At 44.6% G+C, this 12,191-nt stretch overlaps 1 protein-coding gene across 1 annotated transcript in view; it reads left to right on the top strand.

The window, feature by feature from the left end:
• LOC308124447 (neuropilin-1a-like) overlaps window positions 1-11,958 on the top strand; it is a gene marked incomplete at its 3' end in the record, with an annotated part of 91,076 nt that extends 79,118 nt beyond the window's left edge. Inside the window, exons 12-19 of the mRNA XM_080487430.1 lie at window positions 2,756-2,938; window positions 4,176-4,220; window positions 5,455-5,472; window positions 7,549-7,686; window positions 9,340-9,641; window positions 10,590-10,686; window positions 10,788-10,832; window positions 11,684-11,958. Coding sequence (XP_080343556.1) covers window positions 2,756-2,938; window positions 4,176-4,220; window positions 5,455-5,472; window positions 7,549-7,686; window positions 9,340-9,641; window positions 10,590-10,686; window positions 10,788-10,832; window positions 11,684-11,958 — 1,103 coding nt within the window. The remainder of the gene's footprint in view (window positions 1-2,755; window positions 2,939-4,175; window positions 4,221-5,454; window positions 5,473-7,548; window positions 7,687-9,339; window positions 9,642-10,589; window positions 10,687-10,787; window positions 10,833-11,683) is intronic.
• Window positions 11,959-12,191: the final 233 nt, after the last annotated feature.

Genomic DNA, 12,191 nt, shown 5'->3' with positions numbered 1-12,191 from the left:
CACTCACCAACTCACCCCTAAAGGAACGATGTGTATAAACCTCACGTAACGTAGATACTAAAAATGTCCCTTATAAAATAACGGTTGTGAGGAGTGAGGCTTTCACTCAGGACGTTTTCATTTAGAGATTGCAGAGAAAACAAACAAACCAGCTGGTTGAGAGAAAAGGCGCTCTGCCGTCTCCGGTCTTTCCTCAGCTTATATAGAAAAGCAACAACTCCCAGCCTGGAGACGTCTGGTAATCAGAGTTTGACGCCTCGTCGCCTCGTCTATTTCTGATGCAGAAAACCTGCAGACAAAAAGTTTTAATTGTAAGAATATTTCTTTTTTAATACTACTTAACTTATTCCAACAACGGAGGAAATATCTTCTTACACTATTTGCAAGTTATTAACATCGTGGTCTTTGTTACATTGGAAAAGGGCCAGAATTATGACATTATTGGCCATTATTACACGTATTTACTTTTCTTTGTTAGTTCATAAAGGCGAGTTTTAATGAAGTAAGTATGTTGTCGCACGCTGGGAAAAGTGGGAAAGGCTTCCCTCTGAAACCTGGATTTGTTTGGCCCCTGAAGCGCTCACTCCCAGAGGACGACCTCTTTAAAAAAAAAACAACAACAAAAAAAAACACCACTTTCCACTAAAAGTAGTACGTAGAAAGTGCAGCTGGTGGTTCAGCGGATAATCCCAGCAAAGCCGCTCGCAGTTTAAAACATGCTGAAATGTTGTTGTTTTTTTCGATGTCGCATTGTAACGTTGCTTTGATTGAGTCGTGTTTACACGAGGTTAATAGAAAGTGAAGGGGGGGTGGGGGGTGGGGGGGGGGGGTGAGAGGGATGGAGAAGAAGAAAGAGTGGAAATAAGGCACGGGGAGGAGTTGAGGGGGTCGGTTGGTATTTGAAGAACCCCGTCTGCGTCGTCCCAGTTGAGTTTTCACTTCAAAAGGAGAGAACAAAGACGACACAGGCTGTCGCAGGAGACGTGACACAGACGGAGGCTCTTTAATCAGACCTACACACACACACACACACACACACACACACACATATATACACACACTGATGCATGCAAACCATGTGTGGGGAAGGCATGCATATAGACACACACACAAACACACACAAACATAGATGCCTGCAATCATGCTCAATTATCCAAATCACAACCCTGATGCTCACTCAGCCACTTTATTGCTTCATTAATGTACACACTGATAGAGCTCTGACCTCAAGTGCCCTCAGCTGGCTAAATAAGTCCAATTCAGGCTTTTTCAACATCGACGGCTTGTTTGTCGACGGCTTTTTAAATGTTACGTGCGTGGCTGTGAGACCACTTCAAGCGCAAAATGCCTCGAGACGATTGAATATGGAGCACTCAAAAGGTGTTTTCTGTTTAATTACCGTTCCGTTAATGAGTCTCGTCCCGTGTCGACTCGCAGCCACAAGCAGAGAGACGCGTAACAATGCTTTAATCAGAGGTGACGCTCGCAAACCCGCCCACTCAAAGCATCGCAAGATACACGACTGCTTATAAAGTTTAATGACGTGCGAGCCATCTGTGATGTGTATATTTTTATCATGGTACACGCACGCCGATTCCAACTTGCTTGATTTCCATAAAAAGCACGCCGTGTGGCGAAGTTTTAACGAGACGCGGGAGTTTCTGTCATTATCACTCGGGTCCTTAATGGGAAGAAAGAGAAGTCGGAAAACCTTCGGCGGAATCAGCTTTGCAGGGCTGCGAATGATATTGCGTGGTGGTTTCTTCTCATTAACCGGCAGCAATCCGCTCACATGAACAAGTCGGTACTTGGATGCGTGCGCACGCCTCTGGAGACCCGGCGCTTCTATGGTTCTACTTTAGGAAAATGCTCCGTCTCCATGGAAACGGAGGGAAAACACAACGCTTTTGAAACTCTGCTACTGCGCATGTGCACTGCAGCCACAGTAAATGTGCTCTCCTGCACATGCGTGAGTCGAATACTGACTCCCTTTCCTTATTCTCCTGGAATAGCAAACCAACTTTGTCTGTTGTTAATGCTTATAGCAGATTGTTCTCTGTGCGCATGTGGTCACGTCTTTTATTCGTCGCACACAACAATTATACGTCGGATAATGTGCAGTGAAATGCGTTTAAGTGAATGTTCCATACCGAAACGACTGTTTTTATAGAATGGAAGGATAAAAAATACAAATCTAGAACACACAATAATGAAAATAGCACACGATATGACAACATAAATAATGATGATGAAGAAAATTAAGTCACACGAAAGAAAAATAGATAAATATACGTAGACCAGTGTAAAATAGTGCAAATAAACAGTACATACAAGGCAATTTGCCGGATCCATTTTTCTCGGTTCAGCAGGCGGACAGCCCGAGGGAAAAAGCTTGTGTGTGTGGCTTCATTACAGACAAGCAAACAGGCAACAGTACCCACTAGTGGCCCTACACGGAATATACTAATCATTTTCAGTGTTTCTGTGTAAATGTGAAAATTTTCTGAAACGAGAAAAAAAAATGCTGGGTTTCACTTGAAACGTTGTCGTGTATTCGGGGCCTTAGAGTCAACAAAGGTATGATTTTAGCCTGTCGATGGAAACGGACTCAAACAGCGAATAATCCCGCTGTGAGGACAGACATCTAACCACTGCTCCACCATGTACAGTGAAAACTAAAGATACAATCACCCCTCCTCTCTCTCTCTCTCTCTCTCTCTCTCTGTCTCTCTCTCTCTCTCTCTCTCTCCTCCAGACATCACGACGACGGCCCCTCCCACCACCCCGCTGGCCTCCACCCTTCCCATGACCACGTTCGGCGCGACCACCACAGCGCCGATCACCGTCCCCAGCACCACGCCCACTTCAGACTGCGAGGAAGGGCGAGCGGACTGCCCGCCTGAAACCGAAGCGCCCGACGACTACGACGTCGTGATCGGTAAAGCTCCCCGTCCGTCTCCGTCCTCTTAAAAAAAAAGAAAAGATAAAAGATTGACCTTGTTGTTTCGTCCGTATCAACCGTAACGTCATATCCCCCTGATATGATCACAAAAGGAATCGGAGGCATGAAGAATTCTACTTCATCTTCCCCTCCTTTGCTGCTGTTTTGACTCTTTATTATTATTTTTTTTTTATTCATTATTTATTTGCTTTTCCTTCAAAAAATACATCTCAAAGTTTTAGTGGCTCCGTCCCACGTTGGCTTTCATCTTCTCTCTCGCTGTCAGACCGACTTACCCAGCATTATATTCCCGTCCCTGTTCCTGCTGACATGCGTGTTTCCCATTACAATGACGCCTACGCGCTTTATGATCTCCAGGAAGACTACCAGAGAAAAATGTCACACAGACGCGCCATTGCATTCGTCCCCCAGGATCTCTGCTGCTACGATCATCAAATTACAGACAAACAGGACTAACCAGGATGTCACGCATTCATAACGCATTCAATAATCGATGTTGGGAAAAGGCAAAATAACTCAGTCATTGCATTTTATGTCAAATCTATAGCAGTTACAAATGCAGTTGTAATAATAATGATTATTTTCTGTGGAAAGAAAGAATTGTGGGGAAATAAAACAAAAAATATGTATCTAACTGGATAGTTTGGACCAAAAAAAGCACTTTTCCAAAACTACCCCCCCAAATACATAACTTGTGTACTGATTGTGCAGTTTTAGGTCACCAGCAGCAACATTTGTCCTTCATTAGCTTTGTTTTCTTGAAACAAATACCTCAATCATGACCCTATTAAATAGATTTTTAACGTCTATTACATTCACGTATCTATTAGGATCAATGAGCAATGGATAATCTACTCAAGCAAGATGTGTTAGATTATTTTTTTAATTGGCCAAGCCAACAAATAACAGCAAACGAGTCAAATTTAATCTGCTTTGTGTAATAAATCCCATATTGAGCTACATATATATATATATGTTCCACTAAAAGCACCATTTATAATCCAGTTCTATAAGATGTTTTGCAAAGAAGATTTGTTATAACAAAGAAATAATTGCCTTTTGTTGTGTTGTAGTTATTGAGGCTAATCAGACATTTAAAGCAGGATTATAGACACCAGCATCGACTCCTTCGGGATGAATGACGTGTTTGTGTTGGCATGTGTAGTGGGTGGGACGCACGTCTCTGACCTTGGACTGTCCCATCTGTTCCCAGCAGGAGGCACCACCACCGCCAGCCCCATCATGGACTTCATACCAGGTGAGACCGCGATCACGCTTAAAGTCCACTCGAGTGTTTGTTTCTTTTTAATCCTCCAGCCTGAATTCGATCAGCCAGTAGCGTCTTCATTCAGTTACCAGCAGCACCGACCAGTCACGAGGAACAATGAGAGTGAGTTCCACTAGGGGTTTTTCATCTCGGCTCAGCGCTGACGAGACTGGACTGAAGAAAGAAACGGCTTAGCTATTAAATCAATCTGTGAAATGATTTGTTTTGGATTTTTTTTTTTTTTTATGTTTTTCATGGAAATGTAGTTTAACTGAATCACAATTGGGAAAAAAGTACACAAAGCAACACAGTTAACATCATCTGAATTCCGGATTATTGAGCATTTTCCTCCCGCGAACAGTAATTTTGGATTACATCCAGATTATAGAGCATCTTCCTCCCACTAACTGACGTGATTTCCGCTAGAATCCAGATTAAAGAGCATTTTTCTCGAGCAGAATTGGGTACAGCTGCAGGGTAAGGGGCGGTGGGTGACACAGTGGGAAAGCATTGGACACACGGCCTCATCCTGCAGACCAGCTGCAGGTTTTGGCTCACGGAGAATCATTGTGGTTGGTGAAACGTGCACGCACACGTTTTTTTTTCTCAACATTTTAGCACCGTACCCTAGTTTATCTTCCCATTTGAATACGGCGACTTCAACCGGCTCGAGGTAAACAGGCAGCCTGAGTGGGACGGCGGTGAATAGGTGACGAGGTATTAAAAATGGCGCGACGTTGAGACAAAGACGTGAAAAGCAGCGGGCTGCGATGAATGGGAGGAAGGCAGGCTGAGAGGGATGAAGACGAGGGGCAAGGAGAAAGGGGCGAGCGAAGGTAAAAGGGAGGAATGGAGGGACGTGTACCGAGAGCAGCCGCGGAAGAATAAAGCCCTCCTGGGTCTCAATTAGCTGAGCTGAAGCATCGCGTGAAGACAGGAGGGAGGAAGGAGGAGGGAGGAGGGCCGTTACCTCCACGGTCATCCCTGCATCCCATTAGCCTCCCAGAAACAACACGTCCACTGTTCAAGTCTTGCATCTATTTGGTGAACCACTGTCACCAGTATTATTCTTTTAGTGTTCTCCTCATTTCTTTCATTGGGCCACATCCGCTGATGCTGGTGGCACCCGGCCCGTCTCTGTGGAAGGTCCCTCACCTCCTCCACTCGTCTCTCTTTCTCTCTCTCTCTCTCTCTCTCTCTCTCTCTCTCTCTCTCTCTCTTCAAGTGCTGATCTCAAACATATGTACGCACGGGATCCTGTTTTCCATCAGCGGCGACCGCGGACGTGCGGCAATCACAGCTGGCTCTCGCCCTGATCCATGAGCGCCGCTCTCCACAGGCTGCACAGTTTATCCCAACGGCGTAAAATGCAGCGGGAACAGCCGACTAATAACGATCTTTACAGGAGTTGCAGCTCTTTGTTCTGGCTCTCTACCAGTAGGGCTGAGTAATTGCTGCAAATGCTCACCAGATCACCGCTCCAAGGTTTTTTTTTTCACTGATCACAGCTGATCTCTCAGATGGAAACAAAAAAAAAAAAGCAGCTTATTGGTCGATGTGTTAGGAGGGGAAGGACGGCGTTTATTAGGCTTGAATCAAACTAATCTTACTGCATCGAGCAGCACAGAGCAGCACAGAGCAGTCGGCATGCAACAATTTTATTTGTCACCCACACGGACTCGCACCGTCAACTGACATACAATGACAACTCTAACATACATGTCGGCTGCATTCACCAGAGAAAAATACAACTTTTCACTCGCTTAAGACTGTTCATGTCTGTTCATACGTTATAACTCGTACCTCACCAGGTTAAAATGCCAAAACGCAATCAGCCACACTTTATGCAGGATCTTAGTAAATCAGACCGATAGTATGAGCTTCGTTTCTCTTGAAGTGATTGCCGGAATTAATAGAGTTGATACGGTTAAGAATTGCCGCGACACTGTGGCACAAAGGACTAGTGATTTTTAGGTATGTGAACGTCTCGCGAGTGACATTCGCATACTCTGGGCAGATTTCTTACCCAAAGTTCAACTTTCCTGTGATATCCGTGCAAAATCTGCAAGAACTTCGGCTCATCTTGTTTCTTGTCATGAGTCGCCATAACTCAGTGGATGCATGTCGGATACAATCGCAGGAAACTTTGTTTGAAAGACAAAGTGCAGCCCTGAGACTTTGTTAATCCAATGTAGGGTTAATGCAGCCAAAGCTGATTTAGACTCATTCGGGGGTTATTAACGGAGCGCAGTCCAATACTGGCTACTGAGGGGATTTCGACCCAAGCTACACCTGACTGACCGACGTGCTGTTGAGTCCTGCTGGTTACGACTCCGATCGCTGTGTAAAGCTCGGAAAAAAAAGGCAACATGCCAGTTCTTCTTGCAGCAAAACAGTCATCATCCACAGTGAAAATAGTGAAACGGTCCCTCGGGAGAGCGCAGACCTTCGCCAACGCCACTTTCTTTTTGCAGAACCGAGATAGCATCGCTACCAATGTTAGCCGATGCTAACTAGCTTGTCAGCGAGCAACACCACTGTGCGAAACACTGAGCAGGGAGCATCTCCATGGCAACATGCGACAATCTCCTTCGATCGCCTCCATGAGGTGCCTCTCGCATCCGCTGTGTGTGGGAAATTCTTTCGCAGTTTTGAGGGGATTTATTAGGAAAACGTTTGGCCGTTATCGTCCCAAATGAAATCGATTGGTCCTTGGATGATGACCAAGTCACCCCTGAAGTAAGATACATACAAACCAATGAAATAAATACACGCGGACAGTAACACAACCTTCCCTCAGACGGTTTATGGAGACGGTAACCACAGCTGGCTTTTCCAGTGAGTTCACAAACATTCAAATATGGCGGCAAAGACGGTGGTAAAAAAAACCCTATTTGGACTTCCGGGTGAACAATTCTCCTTCACAGGAAACCTCCCCTTAAATAATCACAGCGCCACCCTGTGGTCGCATTAACAGCCCACCACACGGTGGATTGTGGCTGAAGCTGGAGTACCCGGACAATACCCAGGCAGTCACAGGGAAAAACTTCTACGCATAATGGTTCTGGTGTGGATTGGACTGTTTTTGCTGAAGGGTAACAGCGCCAACTCCCACCGTGCCGGAAGATTAAATGTTTGTTGTTCAGCAAAAGTAGATATTCCTGAGGTCCAAGATCTCGAGCTCCAATCCAGCCATTCGAGGACCGCTCTGTCAGTAAACCCTTGAAGCGAACGACAGTCGTCCTGAGGTGCTGACGTCTCGTTTCCTCTCTCTCTCTCTCTCTCTCTCTCTCTCTCTCTCTCTCTCTCTCTCTCGCAGCCTACTTGTGGTTCGCCTGCAACTTCGACTTCTCCTCGTACTGCGGCTGGACCAGAGAGACGGGCACCGGCGCCGAGTGGCTCATCCAGAGTAACGGCGCTCCCACCGTCCACCGAGGGCCGACCCTCGACCACACAGGTAGAAGAAGCACGCTTTGCTTTTTGTGTTCAAGCTTTCTCTTTTTTCTTTTTGTTTTGTAAACCTGTGGGACTCGACAGATGCTTGGGGAGAGCTCTTGTTGTTACTGTGCAGCTGTTGGAAAGTCTGTCCAAATCGGAGTATTATTTTTTTTTTTTAACCAAAGCTTTAGATAACGCTATACCGTCCTTGCGCTCTTGGGAATTCGCACTAGTGCATGTTTTATCGCCACAGATGAGGAAAAACCTTGCTGTGATGTAAAAACAAAGTACGGTCGGCCACCTAACCCTGCTCCTGCAATGAAACTGAAATTCTATTGTTGCGCATAAGAAAGCGGAGTCTTTGCAGAATCGGCATGAGAAGACATGCAATATGAGATAATAGAATATTCCTGTGTGGACGCAAACAAATAAAAAACAAACTTACACAGCCTGGAAAACGCTTCTCATGGCTCCTTGGAACAAGCACTGACATCCACACCACAGAAACAGGGAGAACTCGAATCGTGTTGGAGAGCAATCCGCCACATCACGGGACACTTAATAATAGGACATTTAAACATCATGACAACTTGACACATTATGGGACATTTACACGTCACGGGACGTTCACACATCATTAGAAAATTAGACATTATAGGACAATTAAACATGTTCGGTCATTTAGACGTCATGAGACATTTAGACATGACCACGAACACTTTTTCTCTTTTTAATGGTTTTACCAACCTTGTTGAACTCTGCTTTTGTCTGATGTTATCTTTTATTCTTATAACTATGATTACGAAAATGTTTTTTAAAGGTGAAGTGCATTTCAAATAAAATGTATTATTATTATTATTATTATTATTATTATTATTATTATTATTATTATTATTATTGCATCTTGGGTTATTTACACATCATTGTACACAGTTTCTGTGTAACATTTCCAAGCTCCATTGTGTTCACCATTCAACGTGCAAGACGGACTAAATGCTGCACCCGTGAGACAACACAACCATTTAACTAAGTTACATTTTCCAAAGTAAGAAACAAAGTACATACTGTACCCGTTAATGGAAACCCTACAGCGACAGACTGCAGCTGTACGACCCTGAAGGGAGCAGAGCAGAACTTGTTGTCTGCTTTAAATAGACTTTTGAGAAGAAGCAAGTGGCCTTGACTTGTTCCAAAGAATAGCAGCGCCGAAAGTCATCAACAAGCTTCTGCAGCTTTCCCTCCATTCGGGCCCGATGCATGTGACGCCTGCGTCAGCGCAGCCTGTGAAGGAAGGATTTCACCTTCATTTCCCGACTTAACCAGATCACAAGTGACGAGTGTTTTCCACAATAAGCCTTGCAGAGTTTGTGAAGCATGATGCTAAACTCTTCTATCATTAGATATTCACTTCATGAAGAGACAATTGAAACACTTGAAGTCAGGTGTTTACGTTACTGAAATATACAAAGCGAATACATAATGAACCCAGGAGTGTGTTGGAGTTTTACATTCTGTCGGCGGTATCAGAGCTCGCTTTGATTAATAATGTACATTCATCAGCATTCCTATCTGCATCGTTGAAGCCAGACTATCAGCTGTCATGGAGCCTCTTCTCCTCCATCCCCCCCATCCTCAGCCTCTTCTTTTCTTGTCCTCTGCTGCCCTCTGGCAGGCGGTCCAGGGAACTTCATCTACATGCAGCCGGATGCAGACGCGCCGAGCAAAACGGGCGAGGGCGAGGAGGCGGAGGACGAGAGGGTGGCCCGGCTGGCCAGCCTCCCCATCACCGCCCCGGACTCGGACCTGTGCATGTCCTTCTGGTACCACATGTTCGGGGAGCACGCCGGGGCGCTGCACATCAAACACCGCAGGGAGGCGGAGGACGGGCAGATCCTGTGGACCGTCAGTGGACATCAGGGCAGCCGCTGGAGGGAGGGGCGGGTCTCACTGCCGCACTCCGGCCAGTCCTACCAGGTACGAAAGCCCCGAAATCCTTTTACCTTTCTCCTCCTCACATTTCATTTCATTAATTTATTCTTTTCTTTTTTTCAATAATTTCACACATTTTTGACTTGTGCATGAAATATGTGAATACTGTGAAGAAACTTCATCAAACTGGCTTGAAAAGTTTCGTTTTTTGACGTTAAATGTGATGTTTACTTGCGCGTACATGTGTATGACTCCATCTTCAGCAAGAGAACAGAAATCACTTAAACCAAAAGTTGTACATGAAGAAAATTTGAACTCTTTCATTTTTCTGTCAGTAAAAAAACGTGAGTAAGTCCTTTTGCCGTGACTAAAGTGTCTGTACTTCTTCATAACCCTTTATAAGACGTTCATTAAAGTATTTTTGTGACATTTTAGAGTCGGTCTTCAAACAACTCAACTAAATGTTAGTTGTATTTAGAAATAAAATCAGCTGGAAAAACGGATCAAAAAAGCTCCATGTTTCACAAGTCGCAGTTAAAAAATGTAAATCCTGTGAATTTAATCCTGTCATATTGTTAATCAGCTATTAAATCAAACTTTAGTTTCGATCATTTACGACCAACACGTGAATCAGTTAAGAAAAAAAACAAAACAAGAAACTGTCAGAAAAGGAATGAAAACAAAGAAAAAGAATGAAGAAATAACGTGTATATTTCCACTACTTCACACACGAGCTCAAAGGCCTTCAAAGTTTGAAATACATGGAGCCCTCATGGAAAAAAAAACTAACCTCACTGTAATTAATATTTTTTGCTGTAATTTCTACACTTTACAAGTGAATCCCTGGATTAGCTCCAACAAGCTTTGCGATCACCATAAAATACTCCGTTGTATTCCTTTACCCAGCCCACGTCGAGTTGTTTTCCAGGGTTCTCCAGGATGACCCGCTTGTCTTGGTGTGTGACGGACTTGGTGTGTGTGGTTTGTCCCCAGGTGGTGGTGGAGGGCGTCGCAGACCGACGCAGCGGCGGCCACATCGCCGTGGACAACATCCAGATCCTGGATGGACTCGGCGCCGACGAGTGCAAAGGTGAATGTCTGCACGTCGCCACGTTCTCTCTCTCTCTCTCTCTCTCTCTCTCTCTCTCTCTCTCTCTCTCTCTCTCGTCTGACCGAGGCTTTGTCTTCCAGATCCAGAAGCTCCGACTTCTCCACCGACCGAGATCTTCATCCTGCGTGAGTACACAGCTGTCTTCGTCGGCCTCGTTATAGAAACTCCCTCGAGACGTGTTGGAGAAAGTACAGCGAGCCGGGCGAACCCATTAGACATAAAGTGGTTATTTAATCATTAATGCTGGCAGGATCAATTCAATGGAATTAGATTCTATATGGCTATATGGCCTTTTGATTAATTTGATTAATTAGATAAATATAAATAAAAACTATATTACAACTATATTTGTAGAATGGAGTCAACGGTCACTTTATTGGTGCCCGTAGGGAGATATTTGTGCAGCAGGAGGGGGCGTCTGGCAGTAAATACAGGTACATTTAAAATACAATTACAAACGAATTACAATATTATTATTAAATAATATTTAGGAGAATGAATATAAATAAGTAGAACATAATATTAAAATAACAATTAAAGTGGCATCATTAATGTTTTTTCAATTCATAACATACAAATCTGTAAATAATAATAATAATAGTCAGTAGTCGAAGTATTATTATCTTCATATGAAATACTATAATATTGGAGATGCAATATATTCAATTAGGTTTGTACAGTTTGAAGTAAAGTATGGGAAAAATAACTTTTCCATTGTATTCAGAAGTTAGTTTTTTGGATCTTTTACTGTAATTTGCATCATTATATTTGGCTTCATGTTGAGATAGCAGTAATGTTCTGTAGTGATTGTTTGATTTTTGGTTTGATACCACCACAACAAGGAGAAACTCCTCTGAGCTAAAGACTTAAAAGATGTAACTCTTCTTGTTCTAGTTAAATATTTCTAGTTTTGCAGAAAAGCTTGTTTCATAACTTATTGTTATTCGTCTCTATTCTGTGTCTCCCCGTCCTGCAGCCATGGACTCCCTCTCACAGGAGAACAGTGACCTGGGGGGTCCGGGCAACATGCTGAAGACCCTGGACCCCATCCTCATCACCATCATCGCCATGTCGGCGCTGGGCGTCTTCCTGGGCGCCATCTGTGGCGTGGTGCTGTACTGCGCCTGCTCGCAGGGCAGCATGACGGACAGGAACTTATCCGCCCTGGAAAACTATAACTTTGAGCTGGTGGACGGCGTGAAGCTAAAGAAGGACAAGATGAACGGACAGACAAACTATTCCGAGGCGTGAGCTCTGGGGGGGGGGGGGGGGGGGGGCGGGGGTGGGTAGGGCGGTGTCGAGGACCGGAGCAGCGCTGGTTTCTTGAGGTTTTTTTGCTCCGTGTGGACACGTTGATGATCAATCACGAGGACGGAGCACAGGGGCTGAGGCCACCGATTGGACGGCAGGGTGGGCTGACGGCCAGCCCATGTAATTTTATTTCTCAGGAGCGGCAGTGGAAGGGACTGACCTGCAGGGGGCAC

The sequence above is a fragment of the Lipophrys pholis genome (genome assembly GCF_963383615.2).
Source record: "Lipophrys pholis genome assembly, chromosome: 1".
Taxonomy (NCBI): domain Eukaryota; kingdom Metazoa; phylum Chordata; class Actinopteri; order Blenniiformes; family Blenniidae; genus Lipophrys; species Lipophrys pholis.
The sequence above is the reverse complement of the archived record's forward strand: the minus strand, read 5'-3'. Positions and strand labels throughout refer to the sequence as shown.